Source organism: Pinus tabuliformis, chromosome 2_1 (genome assembly GCF_031772625.1).
Source record: "Pinus tabuliformis cultivar Carrire ecotype Pingquan chromosome 2_1, CPIR1, whole genome shotgun sequence".
Classification (NCBI taxonomy): Eukaryota; Viridiplantae; Streptophyta; class Pinopsida; order Pinales; family Pinaceae; genus Pinus; species Pinus tabuliformis.
The window spans coordinates 979,524,865-979,541,878 of NC_142299.1; the positions used below are offsets into that span (position 1 = coordinate 979,524,865).

Consider the following 17,014-nt stretch of genomic DNA (forward strand, 5'->3'; position numbering starts at 1 on the left):
GAAAGGATAAAATAACAGGAGTGATAGTGGAGGCAAAGGTTAGGTGGGAAAGTGGTTTGTGGAGGGGGGCATTATAGAGGTAAATGGTTTTAATAGGGGGGGTGCGCAATGGATAAGCGCTCGCCACGTTGCCTTTGGCAGTTTTCTTGAAACATGATTGCGGACCCCCCTCGTTAAACGTCGGGAGTCCCGCCGGGGGGGGGTTTGACAATTGATCGTTGATTATTGATTGCGGTGGGGTGAATCAACGGCATTGGTGAATCAACGACATTGGAACATGTGCGAACAATATGCGTTGACGACATTTTAAATAAACAAATAAATAAAGCCTTTATTTGCTCCGAAAATCAAACTAAAGCGACATTTAGAAAGATATGCCAACTTTTTTATTACAAAGTGAAATAAACTAAAGATTTTTTCTTTTGTTACTTTTTCTTTAAATTATACAATTTTAGAAGAAAATTGCATAGGTAAGAAATAGTTACAACAATACGCACACACAATAAATCTGACACCAATACTTTTGGACAAATGTCCCTGGAAAAACTCCGAAGGGAAAACTAGTGCAGTAGATGAGGGTTTTATTATTATTAATCTTCAACAAAAAATAGAGAATACAACTACTTGCCTATTCTCTGACAAAGCTCCAACATTTTTTTCTCACTGGCAAAATCACTGAGAAATCCTTTTTCTGTCCAACAAATCAACTGGGCCTCCTCCTAGCCAACTCACACTGCCTTTGGCACTTGCACAACCTGCTAGAAATGTGCATTGCAACTTCAGGTAATTCAAACAGCCTCTGGGAACCCTTCCCTGCAAGTCGTTTTGCCTCCCTTTGACTCTTGGAACTACTCGCACCTCTTTCGGTAGTTCTTCCGGTAACTAGAAGTGGAATTATTGATCTTGCTAGATGCACTAGGAAACTGGCTACTTGCACTAGCTGAATCAACCTCCTCTGCTGGAAATCTCAACCTCCCTTCCTGACAATGGAATGCTGGAAAAGCTCTTGAGAATTTCTCTAGAAATTTTCACTGCTAAAAACTTCTCTGCTGGTGTCTCCCTCTGCTTCAATTGTGTCCTTGCTGAATCACTGCAACTAGGTAAGTTGAACTGCTTGAATTTCTTGTGTCTTGTGTGTCAATTGTATTTTCTCCAAACCCCATCGACCTGCTCTTATAATCTTCTGTTGGACAACCAACGACCATGATCACATCTCGATCATTGGCTAAGATCATTTTGACTCCATCAAATCACTTTCCGGAAGTCTCTGGAGAAAAATCGATTTTCCTCAATTAATCTGATTTAATTAACCAACTTTCTTAAGTTAGACTTAGGAAATATTTGATTATTGGCTAATTAATCTAATTGAGGCGATTTTAAGGCTTTTCTCGTGAAAGCTTTTATTGGTTTTGGAGATCTCATGTTCCTTAACCTCTTAGACACCATAGAGATTAGAACATCTGTCCACTGCTACCAAAAACTAACACATAGTACCTATTCTCCAAAATTATAGGAGCATCAAGTTCACTCTAGGCTACATCAATACTTGCTCCTCATTATATTACTTTTAGATACATTTAGTTTTCCTTTTCTGCTGGCCGCTAACATTCGTAAAACCTTATTAACTAAGTATCCACAATGTGTTACGTCTCTGTTTATTCCATCCTTACTATTAATGCAAACGCCATTGTGGTATTTCTTTAGCCTTATCTACCTTATGCTATCAGGTTCAATTGTTCTTTTCCTGCTGTCCTCACATTTCCCAGCTAGGAACATATATCCTAAGAAGCATATCTTATTATTATTATTAATGCAAACTACCCGGCAAATCATTGTGGCGTTGCTTTAGCCTCACCCATACTATTGAGTTTAATTGTTGTTTGATTCTATCCTAGATTTTTAAGCTACGGATGTATACGCTAAGAATCATATCTTAGGTAGAAGAGCATGAAAAGAAGAGGAGCATGAGAAACCAATTGGATTCTGCAATCTTCTCAAAGTTGGATAAGATCATCTAAGCAGTATTCCTTTTCTTTGGTTCTCAACTTGATATCACATATGGTTTTTCTTTAAGTAGCTCCTACTTACGACATGCTTATAGGCTATGAAGACCTCATAATTGCTTAGCAGTGCTTGATTTATTTATGCATAGTGTTGAAAAAGAGAAAATGAAAGAAATATTTTATTAGCAGTGTTGCAACTATACATTTCTCCTTTCTCATCGTGTATCACTTTACAGTTATAATTTACTCTTGGGTGGTTAACGTAGTTTAACCACCTAACCACATCACTGAACATTTCATTGGTAACACGTCTAACATTTAATATGACATAAGTATTAATGACATAATATTGAGTGTTATTACTGGAAGGGTTTCCTCTAGTTATGTAAGTCGCATTCTGCACTCACAAACAAAAAGAGCTCTTCGGAACAGATCTGCTCTCATGATGTGGTTCTTTATTATAGAAATTCATCTAGTGAGGAGAAGGGATTTGTTTGTATATTTTGTCAATCCTTTCTCTCCTTTAGGGTATACCTTTATGCTTTTTTTTTTATTAATAAGTATTGCATAATTCATATTCCTGAACTCACACCTCAAAATTGTGCAAATCGACTTAATTCCTTGATGATCGTAAATGTTATCTTACACAGATATTCCTAATGAGATGGGACATCAAAATTTAAACGTAGCCACCATATTTAGCACAAATGAACTAATGAATGTTAGAAGGAACACATCAGATGATTCAGATATCTCATAAATTGAGTATCTGATGTGGCATTCTACAGGTTCTACCAAAGCAAGGAGAACTACCAAAATCTTATGACAAAGTTAATGTATGATAAGCAGATTGACAGTGGCAACGGAACTCTTCTCCATCTCTGTCATGATGTTATTGACCAAGAAGTAGGTAAAATTAAAACATGTTATTATGGTTGTAAAATACTAAGATAATGTACACTATTGACATAGATAGACAATTTTAGTTTTAAAGAGAAATTGATTTTCTATAGTAATTTGGAAAGGTTGTACTAAATTTCTTCATATTTAACTGTTAGTATTTTTTGCCACTTATTGTGGTATGCACAGGTGAAAGAAGGGATCATATCTTTGTTCATTTTGATGATACAAGGAAAGAGTTCAATCGAGGTAGGAGTTCACCTTGAGTTTATAAGGCCTTGTTTGATAACGTTTTTAAATAATTGCTGCCTATCCTTGTTACCATTATTGTATTCGGAAAGAAAATTGATATTGCAAACAAGGTTACATTGTTGTTTTGTCCTGTCAATAGGACCTTAACTGCTGCTGTGAGGAACTCCTAGAGGCAGAGTTCAGTGAGAAATGTCATTTTGATGTGGTTGATACAATACAGAAACTAGAGAAATTGGGAATTGTTTTCCGGGTAAGAGCCTTAGTTTCCTTAAAAGAAAATTCTAGCTGTTGTACATTAAGTTTTGCTAATACTCTTCGTTCTTTCGGCATTAGTAGATAATTTGCTTAATGGCATAGCTTGAAATTGAATGTTTTTAAAATTGGTTTAATGTTGATTACGAAGCGTTGAGTTCAATTCGAAGGGTTTGATGAATTTATTTTAGTGTAATGTCCCTTTCTGAGGAGGAGATAATTAAGTGACTTTTTTGATTAATTAAAAAATAAAATCTTATAAAGTCACTTTAATAAAAATGGAGTCGTCTAACGAGGCAGAGGAATTGCCCGGACGGCCAAAAGTGGCCGGAATCCGAGCAAAAAAATTTCAAAAAATCTTGTAGAGGCAGTGTTTGAATCGTGTTTTTGATGTTGGAAATGGATTCAGCACCATCGAAAACATCTTAGACACCTAAAATTTTGAAGTTTAACAACTATAACTTGGATTTACAAAAATCCTTGCTGGATTTTCTCTAAATATGACTGGAATTTCCATCACTTTTCAGGCAAGTCCTCCGCCTCGTTAGACTACACGAATAAAAAGATGTAGCTGTGAAAATTTCTAACACAAAATTCTACTGCATTAACTGATTTATTTCTCCTACTTATTTTCCACAATAAGTTATTTACAAAATGCTTTAAAAATTACTAATTAATAGCATTGCAATCCTTCTTATTTCCCTTCAATAAACATTAAAATAAATTCTACTGCAGTTATCACATAATAGCATAGAGAAAATAACAGTGATATACAAGCACAAGAATCAATCACATCAACACAACTATTTTTGGACAATTGTCCCCGAAAAAATTCAATGCGGGAAAACCGGTGCATCAGATGAGGGTTTATTTATTAATCTTCAGCAACAATATCTTTACAAAGAAAGATGCTACAAAATATTGAGATACTTCTAAGTTCTGAGAGAAACACCTGAGACAATTTTTCTCCACCTGGAGAAGTTCTGACATCCTGGAGACCCTCTACTCTCCTCTGTGTCATTTCTGCGTCACTTCTGCATCAGCCTACGTGAGGACTGCGTCTCCAGCTGCGCTGTCTCACTGATCTTCCCTCTGCATTGTCTCTCAGATGCTCTGCGTCACCTCTTCCTCAGTCTCTGACTGATGCTGATACCCTCCTCTTCCTTCACCCTGCTACTCTCCCTTTGAAATCGAATTTCTTCTCCTTGAGAATCGATTTCCCTCGGGTTACTGAGTATTTTCCCGGTGTGTCTCCAAATGACTCTCAAGTCTTCTCTTATACTTTTCTTGTTGATGAATCAACGACCGAGATTAAGTCCCTAATCAACAGCTAAGATTAAAACAGACTTGATCCTCGTCTATTAGAAGCTTCTCACCCATATCTTTATTAATACCCATTAATATTTTATTTTCCTAAGTTTAGACTTAGGAACCCCATTAAAAATATTAATTATTTTAATAACTCATCATCCGGGTGGAATTTCTTCAAACGATTCTAGGTCTTGGAGATCTCATGAATTTCAGCCCCTCCACAAAAGTTTGGAGCTAGATCCCATCCGATGCTACCCAAAATCAACACTCCATCTTAGCGAGGAATGTGTTCTAGCAATGCCTCCCAATAGAAGCATCACACTGACCAACGTCATCGGTTCTCTACGCTGTTGATGCTCAGCTTGGTGCCCTTCATCTACTACGCTCTTGCACCCTGTACTGCTGCCCATGGCACTGCAACTATCACTGTTACATCTATATTACAACTCCCTCTGAATATGGTGCATCATGCTGCCCATAGCACTGCCACTGCTAACTGCTGCACTGCAACTCCCTATACTATATTACTATCCGCTTCTGCTACTGAAACAGATTCTTAAATATCCCCATCTTCTTCCTGAAATAAACAAACTTTGTTCTTCCTAGAGCCTTAGTGAGAATGTTTGCCATCTGTTCTCCTGTCGGGGTGTACCTCAACTGTACGACCCATCGTTGGACACAGTGTCTGATAAAGTGACACCTAATGTCAATGTGCTTCAACTGATCATGAAAAACTGGTTTCTTAGAGAGCCTGATGCAATTCTGATTATCACACAAAATATTGGTCGCTTCCATCCTTTTCCTGAATAGATTCACAAGAAATTTCCTAAGCCATATGGCTTCACACGAAGCTGTGGTAGCTGCCATATATTCAGAATCAGATGAGCTCAGAGCTACAATTTTCCATTTCTTGCTACACTAGGAGGTCATTCTCGATCCAATGTTGAAACAGTACCCAGTGGTACTTTTCCGATCTACTGAACTTCCAGCCCAATCTGCATCAATGAAACCACTCACCCTGATGTCATTGCCTTGGGTGTACATTAGTCCATGCTCGACTGTTCCTCGTATATAACTGAGAACATGCTTGGCTGCTGCCTAGTGCGCCCTCTTTGGTTCCACCATGAACTGACTGAGGGTGCTGACAATGTAACAAATGGCTGGCCTGGTATTGACTAGATACACCAGGGACCCTATGAGATGCCTGTACAAGGTGGGATCGACTTCTTTACCTTCGGATGCATCAATCTTCTTCCAGTTGGTAATCATTGGAGTAGCCATAGGTCTACAGTCTTGCATTCTAAACCTTTTCAAAATCTCTATAGCGTATCTCCCTTGTCCAAGAAAAATCCCACCCTTTTGCTACCAAACTTCCAGCCCTAGGAAATAATGCATTCGTCCCAAATCCTCCATGTCGAATTCTGTAGCTAGGTTTTCCTTGCAATCTCTGATGAGCTTGGATGAGCGTGTCAGAAAAAGATCATCCACATATAACACCAGGATTAGAGGCTCATTCTCTACAACCAGATAGTAGAGGTTAGGATTTGCATCACTCTTGACGAATCCCATCTTCTGCAAGTAACCACCATCAATTCGACCCTACCATGCTCTAGGTGCCTGTTTAAGCCCATATAAGGCTTTCTTCATCCTGTATACATGAGATTTCTTCTCATGTATCTCGAAACCCTCTGGTTGTTCAATGTATACTTCTTCTATCATCCCGTTCAAGAACGTTGTCTTGACATCCATTTGGTGAATCTCCCACCCCATCTGTGTTGCAAGGGATATCACAGATCTAATAGAAGTATACCTGGCTACTGGGGCGAAGGTTTCTTCGTAGTCTATCCCTTCCTTCTGAGCATACCACTTACCACAAACCTGGCTTTGTATTTGTCCACACTGCCATCTGCAACATATTTGACTTTGTAGATCCATCTCGAACCTACAACTGACCTGTCCTAAGGCCTAGGTACCACTTCCCAGACATCATTGACCATTATGGCACTGTATTCTTCCATCATAGTATCTACCCATACTTGATGTTGAATGACCTCTTGAAAACTAGAGGGTTCTCCAACCTGAGCCACCACGACTTGGTATCTGTCTGGTTGTATACGCTCCCTTTTCTCGTTCCTGGGTGCACTGGCAAAGTCCTCTGCATCTTGTAGTATCTGTCGAAGTTCTCGACTCGTTCTTCCACTAGTAGTGGGTATATCTATGTGCTCCTCCTCTTCCTAAGGCTCCACCTGTATGATACCTCTGGAGTTTTGCTTTGAGGAGAAATACTCGTGCTGGTTTTTACTGGTCGAAGTGGTTGGACGAATGGATCATCCTTTGACTGCTCTTTGGTAGGCATTTCTCGGGATTTCTTGAAAGCTCTGTCCTCCATGAACTTTACATCTCGTTGAATTACGATCTTCCTATTCCCCGGAAGATAGACTCTATATGCCTTAGCATTCTCGCTATATCCCACAAGATATCCTTTCTCTGTAGTCTGATCCAATTTCTTCCTCTTTTCTTCGGGTATATGGCAGTATGCCAAACTCCCAAATATCCTGAAATGACTCACCTCAGGCTTCTTACCGGTGAAGACACTCTCTAGAGTAATCTTACCTAATGCCCTGTGAGGAGTCCTGTTCTGGACATAAACAACTGTGTTGCATGCTTCTGCCCATAGAAATTTGGGCATATCCTAATCATACAACATCGCCTTGGCTGCTTCAACAATAGTCCTGTTCTTCCTTTCTGCTACTCCATTCTGCTCCAGATTATAGGGAGCTGTCCACTTAATTCTGATGCCTTCCCTTGCGCAAAAATCAGTGAAGTCCTTGTCGATGTATTCTCCACCATTGTCTGAGCACAATATCTTTATCTTCTTTCTTGTCAGATTCTCAACTAGAACCTTGAACTCTTTGAGTCGACCAAAAACCTCATCCTTGGTTTTTAGAATGTAGATCCAAGTCTTTCTGGAATGATCATCAATGAAGGTGATGAAGTATTCGACACCACTAAGAGCTTTTGTGGACATGGGTCCACAGATATCTGAGTGTATCAATCCTAGAACACTCTTAGCCCTATTGTTACTTTTGGAAAATGCCGCTTTGGTGTACTTGCCTAGTGCTTACTCTCTGCATACATCATTTCGTTTGGTACTCAACTATGGAACTCCTGTTACTATTGTCCCGAGAATTCTTAGAGCCCCATGGTGTAAGTATCCCATCCTCCTGTGCCATAGTTCATTCAAATATTTTTCCCCACTGCTGCCTATCAGTGCCATTGGAGATTCTAGTTGTAATTTATACAACCTGTTACTTCTGACTCCAATCTGGGCCTTCTTTTTCCAACTTGGGTGTTTGACATATACTTTCTCCTTAATGAAGAAAACATCATAGCCCTTGTTTTGAAGCTGAGATACAGAGAGTAAGTTCATTCCCAATCTTGGCACATGCAACACATTGGTTGCTCAAAGCCGATCCCCTGCTTCTGTTTGAAAGACTACAATACCTCTTCCTACGGGGGTACATTTTGACTTATTTCCCATGGTGATTTGGAAGTTCATCCTTTCATCCTGATAATTCGAAAAACATTTTCGTATTCCTAATATTTGCTAGGAAGCTCCACTATCTATATACCAAACCCTTAGAGGAGGCAAAATTTGCTAAGCAAGCGACTTCTTCCAGTCTAGAAGCTAACATAGAAGAATCATGATCCATGTTCTTTGTGCTCTCTTCTTTCTCTGGGGATCTGCATGAGTCGTTGTGCTAGGGTGAGCTCAGTACCAACCAACCTTAAGAGCTCCTACCAGAATCCCCCCAAGAACCTATTGTCCCAGTTGCTCACTATGTTCTTAGGAAGCCCGTGTAATCGGAAGACCTCCCTGAAGAACAACTCTGCAACTTGTGAAGCCGAATATCGGGTTGGGATGTCGAAAAAGTGGGCATACTTGGTCAATCTGGTCTGTAGGAATTTACAGGGTAAGTTCTCAGACAGAACACCAAAGGACATCACTCATAAACAGATCACAAATCAATACACCAGTATTCTTGACGTGGTTAAAACCCTCAAAGAGGGAAACAGTCCACGGCCTGAGCTAATGTGGCCACTGCAGGAAATTTATTAATAAATGAATGAAAATTTACATAAGCTTCTCTCATGAACGGTTATCCTACAAATGACCCTCCATGCTCTTTAAATAGTGATCATGGACCAATCAGGTGTTGAGCCACGGATCAAGTGTCGGTAATACCGAGGAGAGAATGAACCGTCGGATCACTACATATCGTGACCGTCGGATTGAAAGTTACAAAAGTACATAGTAAAGAAACACACTTTACCTAATTCTACACTAAACCAAGTTATACTTAACTATTTCCTATGTGTCGGAATATCCTAACATCCCCCCTTAAGAACAACTAGGATAGGATTAAAGGATGTACAAATGTGACACAATACGAGAAGGAAGGAGGCACTAGAGCCTATGTGACAACTTCTCGAACTCCAACCATAAATTGAAGTTTAGTATTTGTAAAGATGTATGCAACTTTATCATCTGCTGAACAATATTGCACTTCAAGAACATGGTCATGAATGAGCTTTCTGATGAAGTGCATGTGCAGTTCAATGTGTTTGCTGCGCTGATGTTGGACTGGATCTTTGCATAGTTGAATGGCACCTTGATTATCACACCAAAGTGTAGTCAGATGTTACTGTTGAAAGCCAAATTTTGACAGGATCTGACAAAGCCACAGGGCTTCCTTGCTTCTACAACACCATGATACTCTGCTTCTGCTGAAGAAAGAGAAATGGCACTTTGTTTCTTGCAAGCCCATGTAATAGGTCCTGAACCAAGAGTGAACACATACCCTGCAGTAGACTTCCGATCATCAGGGTCACCAGCCCAATCAGAATCAGTGAAACCAATCAATAGAGGAGATGCTTCTGCACTGTAATGAATCCCAAACTGAATTGTACCTCAAACATAACGAAGTATTTTTTTAGCTGCTTCCAATGACTTTCATGTGGGTTTTGCATAAACCGAGAAATAAGGCCAACAGTAAAGGAAAGATCAGGACGAGTATTGGTTAGACATAAAATTTTTCCTACAAGTTGATGGTATAAGGTAGCATCAACTTCAGGGGAAGTACAAGTGACTGAAAGTTTGGCTCCAGACTGAAAGGGAGAAGGGGCTGGCTTACAATCTTCCATGTGAAAATGGCGTAGAAGATCACAGACATACTTGGACTGGGAAAGGGAAATACCTTCCTTGGATTGCAAGACTTGAAGACCAAGAAAATAATGCAAGTGTCCTAAATCTGTCATTTCAAACTTCTTTTTAAGGCTGGACTTCACATGGTTTATAAGGTTGGGATCACTACTAGTAAGGATAAGATCATCAACATAAAGAACAAGAATGATAAGAGACTTGCCCACTTTCTTGGTGTAGACAATATTGTCAGAATGACACCTAGAAAAGCCAGTTTCTAAAAGAAAGCTATCCATTTTGGCATACCAAGCCCGAGGGGCTTGCTTGAGACCATAAAGGGATTTCTTAAGCCGACATACAAGACTAGAGTCTATTTGTATAAAGCCAGTAGGTTGTTCCATATAGATTTCTTCATGCAAGTCCCCATGCAAGAAGGCAAATTTAACATCCATCTGATGGACTTCCCATTTGAAAGAGGTAGCAAGGGAAAGAACAAGGCTGATATAGTTCATTTTGGCAACAGGGGAGAAGGTTTCAGTATAGTCAATGCCTTCAACTTGTGAGAAACCCTTAGCAACAAGACAAGCTTTATGTTTATGAACTTTTCCATCTAGTCCATACATGGTTCTGTAAACCCATTTGCATCTAACAAGTTTTCGTCCCTTTGGAAGAGGAACAAGATCCCATGTATCATTTGCTAATAATGAACGATATTCTTCATTCATAGCTGCGTCCCAATCTGGGAAGCTTCTGCAAAGGTGTCAAGATCATAATTCGTTGAAGCTTGAGCCAGTAAAGAAGAGGTTCTATCGAACTGAGAACATGTACATCGTTGATCTGTAGGATCACTGGCAAGAGCACCTGTTGCATCCCGAGTAGCACAGACCCATTTTGGAAGTTGAAGAGCTGAAGGAGGATCCTGAGAAGGTGGGGGAGGATTGTCATCCTCACTATCATCATCTGAAGAAGAAATATTTTCAGAAGTAGAAGGAATAGTGAGAGGTGGCACATCCGCTGAACTAGGCTCATAGGCCGATATATTTTCAACAAACTTTCCGTCTCTTCTAATGATAACATTTTTGGACTTAAGTGGAATAAGTCTATATCCTTTGACATCTTCAGAATATCCAACAAAAATACATTTTTCACTCTTAGGTTCTAAAGCTTTATGTTTCTCATCTAGAATATGGGCCCATGCTTCACTTTCAAAAACACGAAAGTGACTTACATCTGGTTTAATTGAGCTCCATGCTTCTTCTGGAGTGATATTCTTTAAAACCTTAGTAGGAGTGCGATTTACTATGTAATTTGCATAGTTAATTGCTTTTGCCCAAAAATTAAGACTAAGTCCTTTAGATTGAAGCATACAATTAGCCATTTCCTTTAAGGTGCGATTCTTCCTTTCAGCTACACCATTTTGTTGTGGAGTATATGGAACGGTATGTTGCATTTGAATTCCATTCTCAGTGCAAAAGTTGATGAATTTGTTGTTAACATATTATCTGCCATTATCAGATCTTAGCTTAAGAATTTGATGTCCAAATTGTTTTTCAACAAAGGCCTTAAAGGCCAAGAACATGTTAAATACTTCACTCTTGAGGTTTAAGAAGTATACCCAAGTGCGTCTGGAGAAATCATCAATGAAAGTTAAGAAATACTTGTAGCCAAAGAATGAAACAATTGGAAGTGGACCACATAAATCACTATGCACAAGCTGTAAAGGGGCTGAGGCATGCCAAGAGGCACGTTTTTCAAAACTATCTCGATGATGTTTTCCGAGTACACATCCAGAACAAACACCAGCTCTGCAAGATACCATTGAAAAACCTATCACCATATTTTCTTTACATAGATTCTGAAGGGAGCGATAGTTTAAGTGACCAAATTGCTCATGCCAAAGTTTGCTCACTTCATCATTATGAGCAACAAATACTGAGGGAAGATTTGATGACCCAAAGTTGTTAAGCTCATACAACCTTGTAGAATCATCAACAATGCCCGTAGCTAAAATCTGTCTAGGATCTCTTAGGTTGTTAATTACAACATCGTGAGTTGAAAATTCAACGATTTTACCTTCCCCTGAATGAGTTTTCTGATATACAGATAGAAGGTTGCAGGATAAGCTTGGAGCACATAATACATCATTAAATTGACCATTGTCTAGATGAACAGTTCCAGTCTCTACAACACTAAGAGATCTATCATCACCAACATATATATTTTTGGTGTTACAATCATTTAAAGAAGAAAACATGGCTTTGCTTTTGGCCATGTGATAAGAAGCTCCAGAATCAATGAGCCACTCATGAGAATGAGAAGAAGAAGATACATTTAGTGCATAACCAGACCGAGATGCTTGACAACCACATGTAGAAAGTGCTATTCTTGAAGATGAAGTTGAAGTTGAAGAGTGCTCCAAATGGATGTTATGCTTCTTCATTGCTGCTTCCAAGGCTTCCATATTTTTAAAGCATTTGGATTCTAAGTGGCCATCTCGATTACAAAAGTGGCAATGTCTATCAGTCTTCTTCCCTTTGTTTTTATTTGCCTTATCATTTTGTTGAAATGATTTTTCATTTTGAGGCTGAAATTGCTTAGGACCCTTGTTTGGTTTAGGACCATTCTTTTTAGGATACTGCTTCTTAGGATTCTTTGAATTTGGTTGTTGCTGGGCGGCTAAGGCTTTCTTAGAAGAGTTTATAAAATTAAGAAGACCAAGATGTAAGAGTTTTTTGTGTTATCTTATTAAAGAATCACAAAAGGAATCAAAAGAAGGGGACTTGTAGTCTTGTCCTTGAGAAATGAAGGCTTCTCTTGTAGAATGGAAGGTGGAAACAAACACAGAGTAGGTTGGTCCCAACTTAGTAAGAATGGAATAGATAAGGCTACCATTTTCTTTCTTAACCTTAACACCTTCCAAGAGACATCTAAGGGTCTTGAACTTGGACAAAAAATCTTCAATGGAAGAAAAATTATTGGGGTCCAATGTAAGCAATTCATTTTCGAGTTGATGGGCTCTAATTTCATTTTTAATTCCAAAAACTTTAGTGAGCTGTTTCATTGCTTCATTAGGAGTATCAAGTTTTGCGATATGGAATCTAAGGTCTGGAGAAATAGACATCCCTATCAACCCACGTGCTTGATCTTGCCTATTTTCCCATTTGGTTGCCTTATCTTCATCTTGAGGTTTGGTTTCTTGGCCTGAGGCTATTCTGTAAAGACCTTTACTTCTAAGTAAATCCACAATGTAGGACCACCATTGGAAGTAGTTGGTGCTGTCAAGAATAACTTGGCATTGACTTTCCATTTTAACAGAAACTGAAGCTGTAGATGCTGAAACTAAGTGTTCCAATGGAAAGATTTCGAAAAATTAGGTTGATTAAAAAAAACGGCTTTGAAAATGGTTTCAGGATGAAGAAGTTATTGCTTTTTGAAGAAAAGTTGTTGAAGATGCCGACGAACTGTGTGAATGTGTGGAAATGAATGATAATGTTATATTTAAAAAAAATCCCTCTCCCCCCACCCTTCCAAACATAAATCTAATTAGCTCACATTAAAAAAAAAAATTATGTGACTCACTTTTATAAATAAGTGAAAGTCACTTTTAAAATGGTACTTTATGAGCTACCCACTAAATTGTAACTTAAATAAAAGATAAAAAGACTTTAGAATTATAAGTGACTCACTTTTTATAATGGGTGAGAACACTTTTACATAAAGTAACTTTAAAACATAAGCTACATGTGCTTTTTGAAAAAGTAACTCAACAAAAAGAAAGACTTGAACCCAAGACCTCTATTCTCATAAAGTAACTTTGGACCAAGTGAGCTAGTTTAAAAGGTTAGTCATTTTTGGAAAAGAGGAAGGTTTTTTTTTTTTTTTTTAAGTCACTGAAGGTTTGGGATGCATGCTTACTTGAGAAAGCTCTTTTTTGTTTGCAAAACAAAAAACACAAAACTCAACACGGACATACAAAAAAAACAAATCTTACGGCTTGAAGTTAGCTTTAGTCGGAGACTAAATATTTTCCTCAATGTTTCTGATTTTCCAAGATCACATTAAGGCGCGATGGAAAAGAGCATACGCATGAGAAAAATCTTTCATTTCTGTTTCTGATTTGCCTAGATCGCACAGAGTCACAGGGCAAAGAGCATATGCAGAAATGAAAGGTATAGATCTGGTAATAAAAAGCAAAGAGTTAAATAAATCGAAATAAATAGAGAGAAAATAACTAAAAACTGCAAATAAACACTGTATACCTTCAGATCTTAAAAATGACGTAGGTAGGGCTACTAGAAACCTTTTCGCGTCAAACGAAAGGGGTTCCTCACTAGAACAGATGCTCCTAATGCAATAGAGTAGTCCCCTCGGCCCGAAAGCAGTCAGAAACAGTAGATCTAGGAAACGACAATTGGATGCAGTTCTACCGGCTTCAGATTTGGATCACCAATGGATGCGGCCCTCAAATAGCTCTGATACCATGTAGGAATTTACAGGGTAAGTTCCTCAGACAGAACACCAAAGGACATCGCTCACAAACAGATCACAGATCAATACACCAATATTTTTGACATGGTTAAAACCCTCAAAGAGGGAAACAGTCCACAGCGTGAGCCAATGCGACCACTTCAGGCAATTTATTAATAAAAGAATGAAAATTTACATAAGCTTTTCTCATGAACGATTACCTTACAAATGACCCTCCATGCTCTTTAAATAGAGATCATGGACCAATCGGGTGTTAAGCCACAGATCATGTGTCGATAATACCGAGGAGAGAACAAATCGTCGGATCACTACATCTCGTGACTGTCGGATTGAAGGTTACAAAAGTACATAGTAAAGAAACACTCTTTACCTAACTCTACAGTAGACCAAGTTATACTTAACTATCTCCTATGTGTCGGAATATCCTAACATGGTCAACTACTACATAGATGCAATCCTTACCTGTACTGTGGGGAGCCTAGTGATGAAGTCCATGGAGATACTCTCCCATTTCCACTTGGGGATGGGGAGTGGCTATAATAACCCGGCGGGATGAATTAGCTCCCCCTTGTTTCTCTGACATGCCTCACATTCCTGTACATGCCTCAACACGTCCCCCTTGGGGCCCTTCCATGTGAAATGCTCCTTGACTGCCATGTATGTTTTCCTGAACCCTTGATGCCCTGACAATGGCGAGTCATGTGCTTCCTGGAGCACTCTCTCCCTCAACTGCGAGTTGGGAACCAGAAATATACGCCCCTTGTAGTAGATGACCTCGTCCATCACCCGATAGTGCTCATCTGCGTGGGTTCCCTCTAGAATCTCGTATAACTCGGCCTTCCAATCATGGCAAATTCTCATGAGTAATAGGCCTGCGGGTCTCCTGGATAGGGCATCAACCACCACATTGTGTTTCCCCCACACATACTCTATGTCGAAATCATAGGCCTGCACCTTGGTGAACCATCTCTGCTGTCTGTCATGGAGGCCCTGCTACCCCATGAAGTGATGAATACTGTTGCGATCAGTGTTCACCCGGAACCTGTTACCCACCAAATACTGCTGAAACTTGGTTAAGGCATGCATAATGGCCAACATCTCTTTGTTATATATAGAATATGACCTCTCATGGGTAAAAGCTTCTGACTCTCGAATGCAATGGGGTGCCCGTCCTGAGATAGTACTGCCCCAACTCCATCCCTGTATGCATCACACTCCACGGTGAAGGGCTGGGAGAAGTCCGGGAGTGCCAATACTGAGCAACTGCTCATCACCTCCTTGAGGCAGTCAAAAGTTGTTTGTGCCCCATCTGTCCATGCGAAAGCCCCTCTCTTTGTCAAATCCGTGAGGGGAGCTGCTAACTGCGAAATCCCCTTGACAAACTTCTGGAATTACGTGTAGATGCCTAAGAAGCCCATCAACATTGTCACATCTCTGGGTAACGACCAGTCACGGATAACTTGTATCTTCTCCTCATGGACCTTCAACCCACCTACGCCGATGATATGTGTGAACATTCCTACACTTTGAAGGAACCCCTACTGCAGCAAATCTGAATCTACTTCACCTACTTCATTTTTAAATTACATTCATCAAGTCATTCTTCTGAATACTGAAGCAAATTACTTCTGCAGCCTACACTAATTATTAAATAGTTGATCTCATGAAACAAAAAACAGGGCAAAGAACAAGATGCATAGGACACTTATCTTTGGACAAAATAGTCCCCGGAAAAACCCAATGCGGGAAAAACGGTGCAGCAGTTCTGAGGGTTTATTATTATGCAGGAGAAATATCTGAATACATATCTAGGATGCTCATCTAGCAAGCCTTTACAGAGAAAAATACTGGCGGAAAATCTGAGTGGTTTTACCTCACTTCACTTGACAGAATTCCGGCTGGTCCGGCATAAGACTGGCTAACCCCGACTATTTCTGCGATGGCTCTATGTCAGCCTGCATCACCTTCTCTGCCCTCTGCGTCAGCTCTCTTGGCTGTTCTGACAGTTCCAGATAGTTCCGGCAGTTCTCGGCAGTTCTGACTGTTCCGTAGTTCTGGATTTTGTGTGACATGCAGCTTTTCTACGCCAGCTCTCACGGCTATTGCGTTGCCTTTGCGTCAGCACTCTCCGCCTCGCTGTTCTGTATTTTTCGGAAAGTCCTCCTGGATTCTCTTTGCCCCTCAGTTGCAAGATCTCCCCAATCGATTTTGCTCCTGAGAACTTCTCACCTCATAAAATTGATTTCCTCAATCTCTCTGTGTGTTTCCAAATGAACCCCAAGCCTGCATTTTATACTTTTCCTATTGAGTCTTCAACGGCCGAGATTAAGTCTCTAATAAATGGCTAAGATTAAAACATGACTTGATCTGCCTTCTAGATCGTTCTCACCCATATTTTGATTAATACCATTAATTTTCCAATATTCCTAAGTTTAGACTTAGAAACCCCATTAAAAATATTAATTATTTTAATAAAATACAATCCAGGTGGAATTTCACCAAACGATTTCTGGGTTCTTCAGAATTCATGTGGCTTAGCCTCTTCACCAATTTTCAATGCTAGAGCACTTTTGATGCTACCAAAAACTAACAATATGCCCCAAGT

General features: G+C 39.5%; 1 protein-coding gene across 6 annotated transcripts in view; it reads left to right on the forward strand.

The window, feature by feature from the left end:
• Positions 1-17,014, forward strand: part of LOC149203912 (uncharacterized) — a 387,797-nt gene that overhangs the window by 176,319 nt on the left and 194,464 nt on the right. For 5 of the 6 annotated variants that reach the window (XR_016253983.1, XM_089403610.1, XM_089403611.1 and 2 more), the window contains 3 exons: positions 2,792-2,909; positions 3,093-3,152; positions 3,295-3,405. Coding sequence is in view for 4 of the 6 variants with exons in the window: in XM_089403610.1 (XP_089259736.1) it covers positions 2,792-2,909; positions 3,093-3,152; positions 3,295-3,405 (289 nt within the window). In the remaining 2 variants the exon portion in view is untranslated. Of the gene's footprint in view, positions 1-2,791; positions 2,910-3,092; positions 3,153-3,294; positions 3,406-17,014 lie in introns of those variants that run through there. The other variant, XR_016253984.1, reaches the window with a different exon arrangement.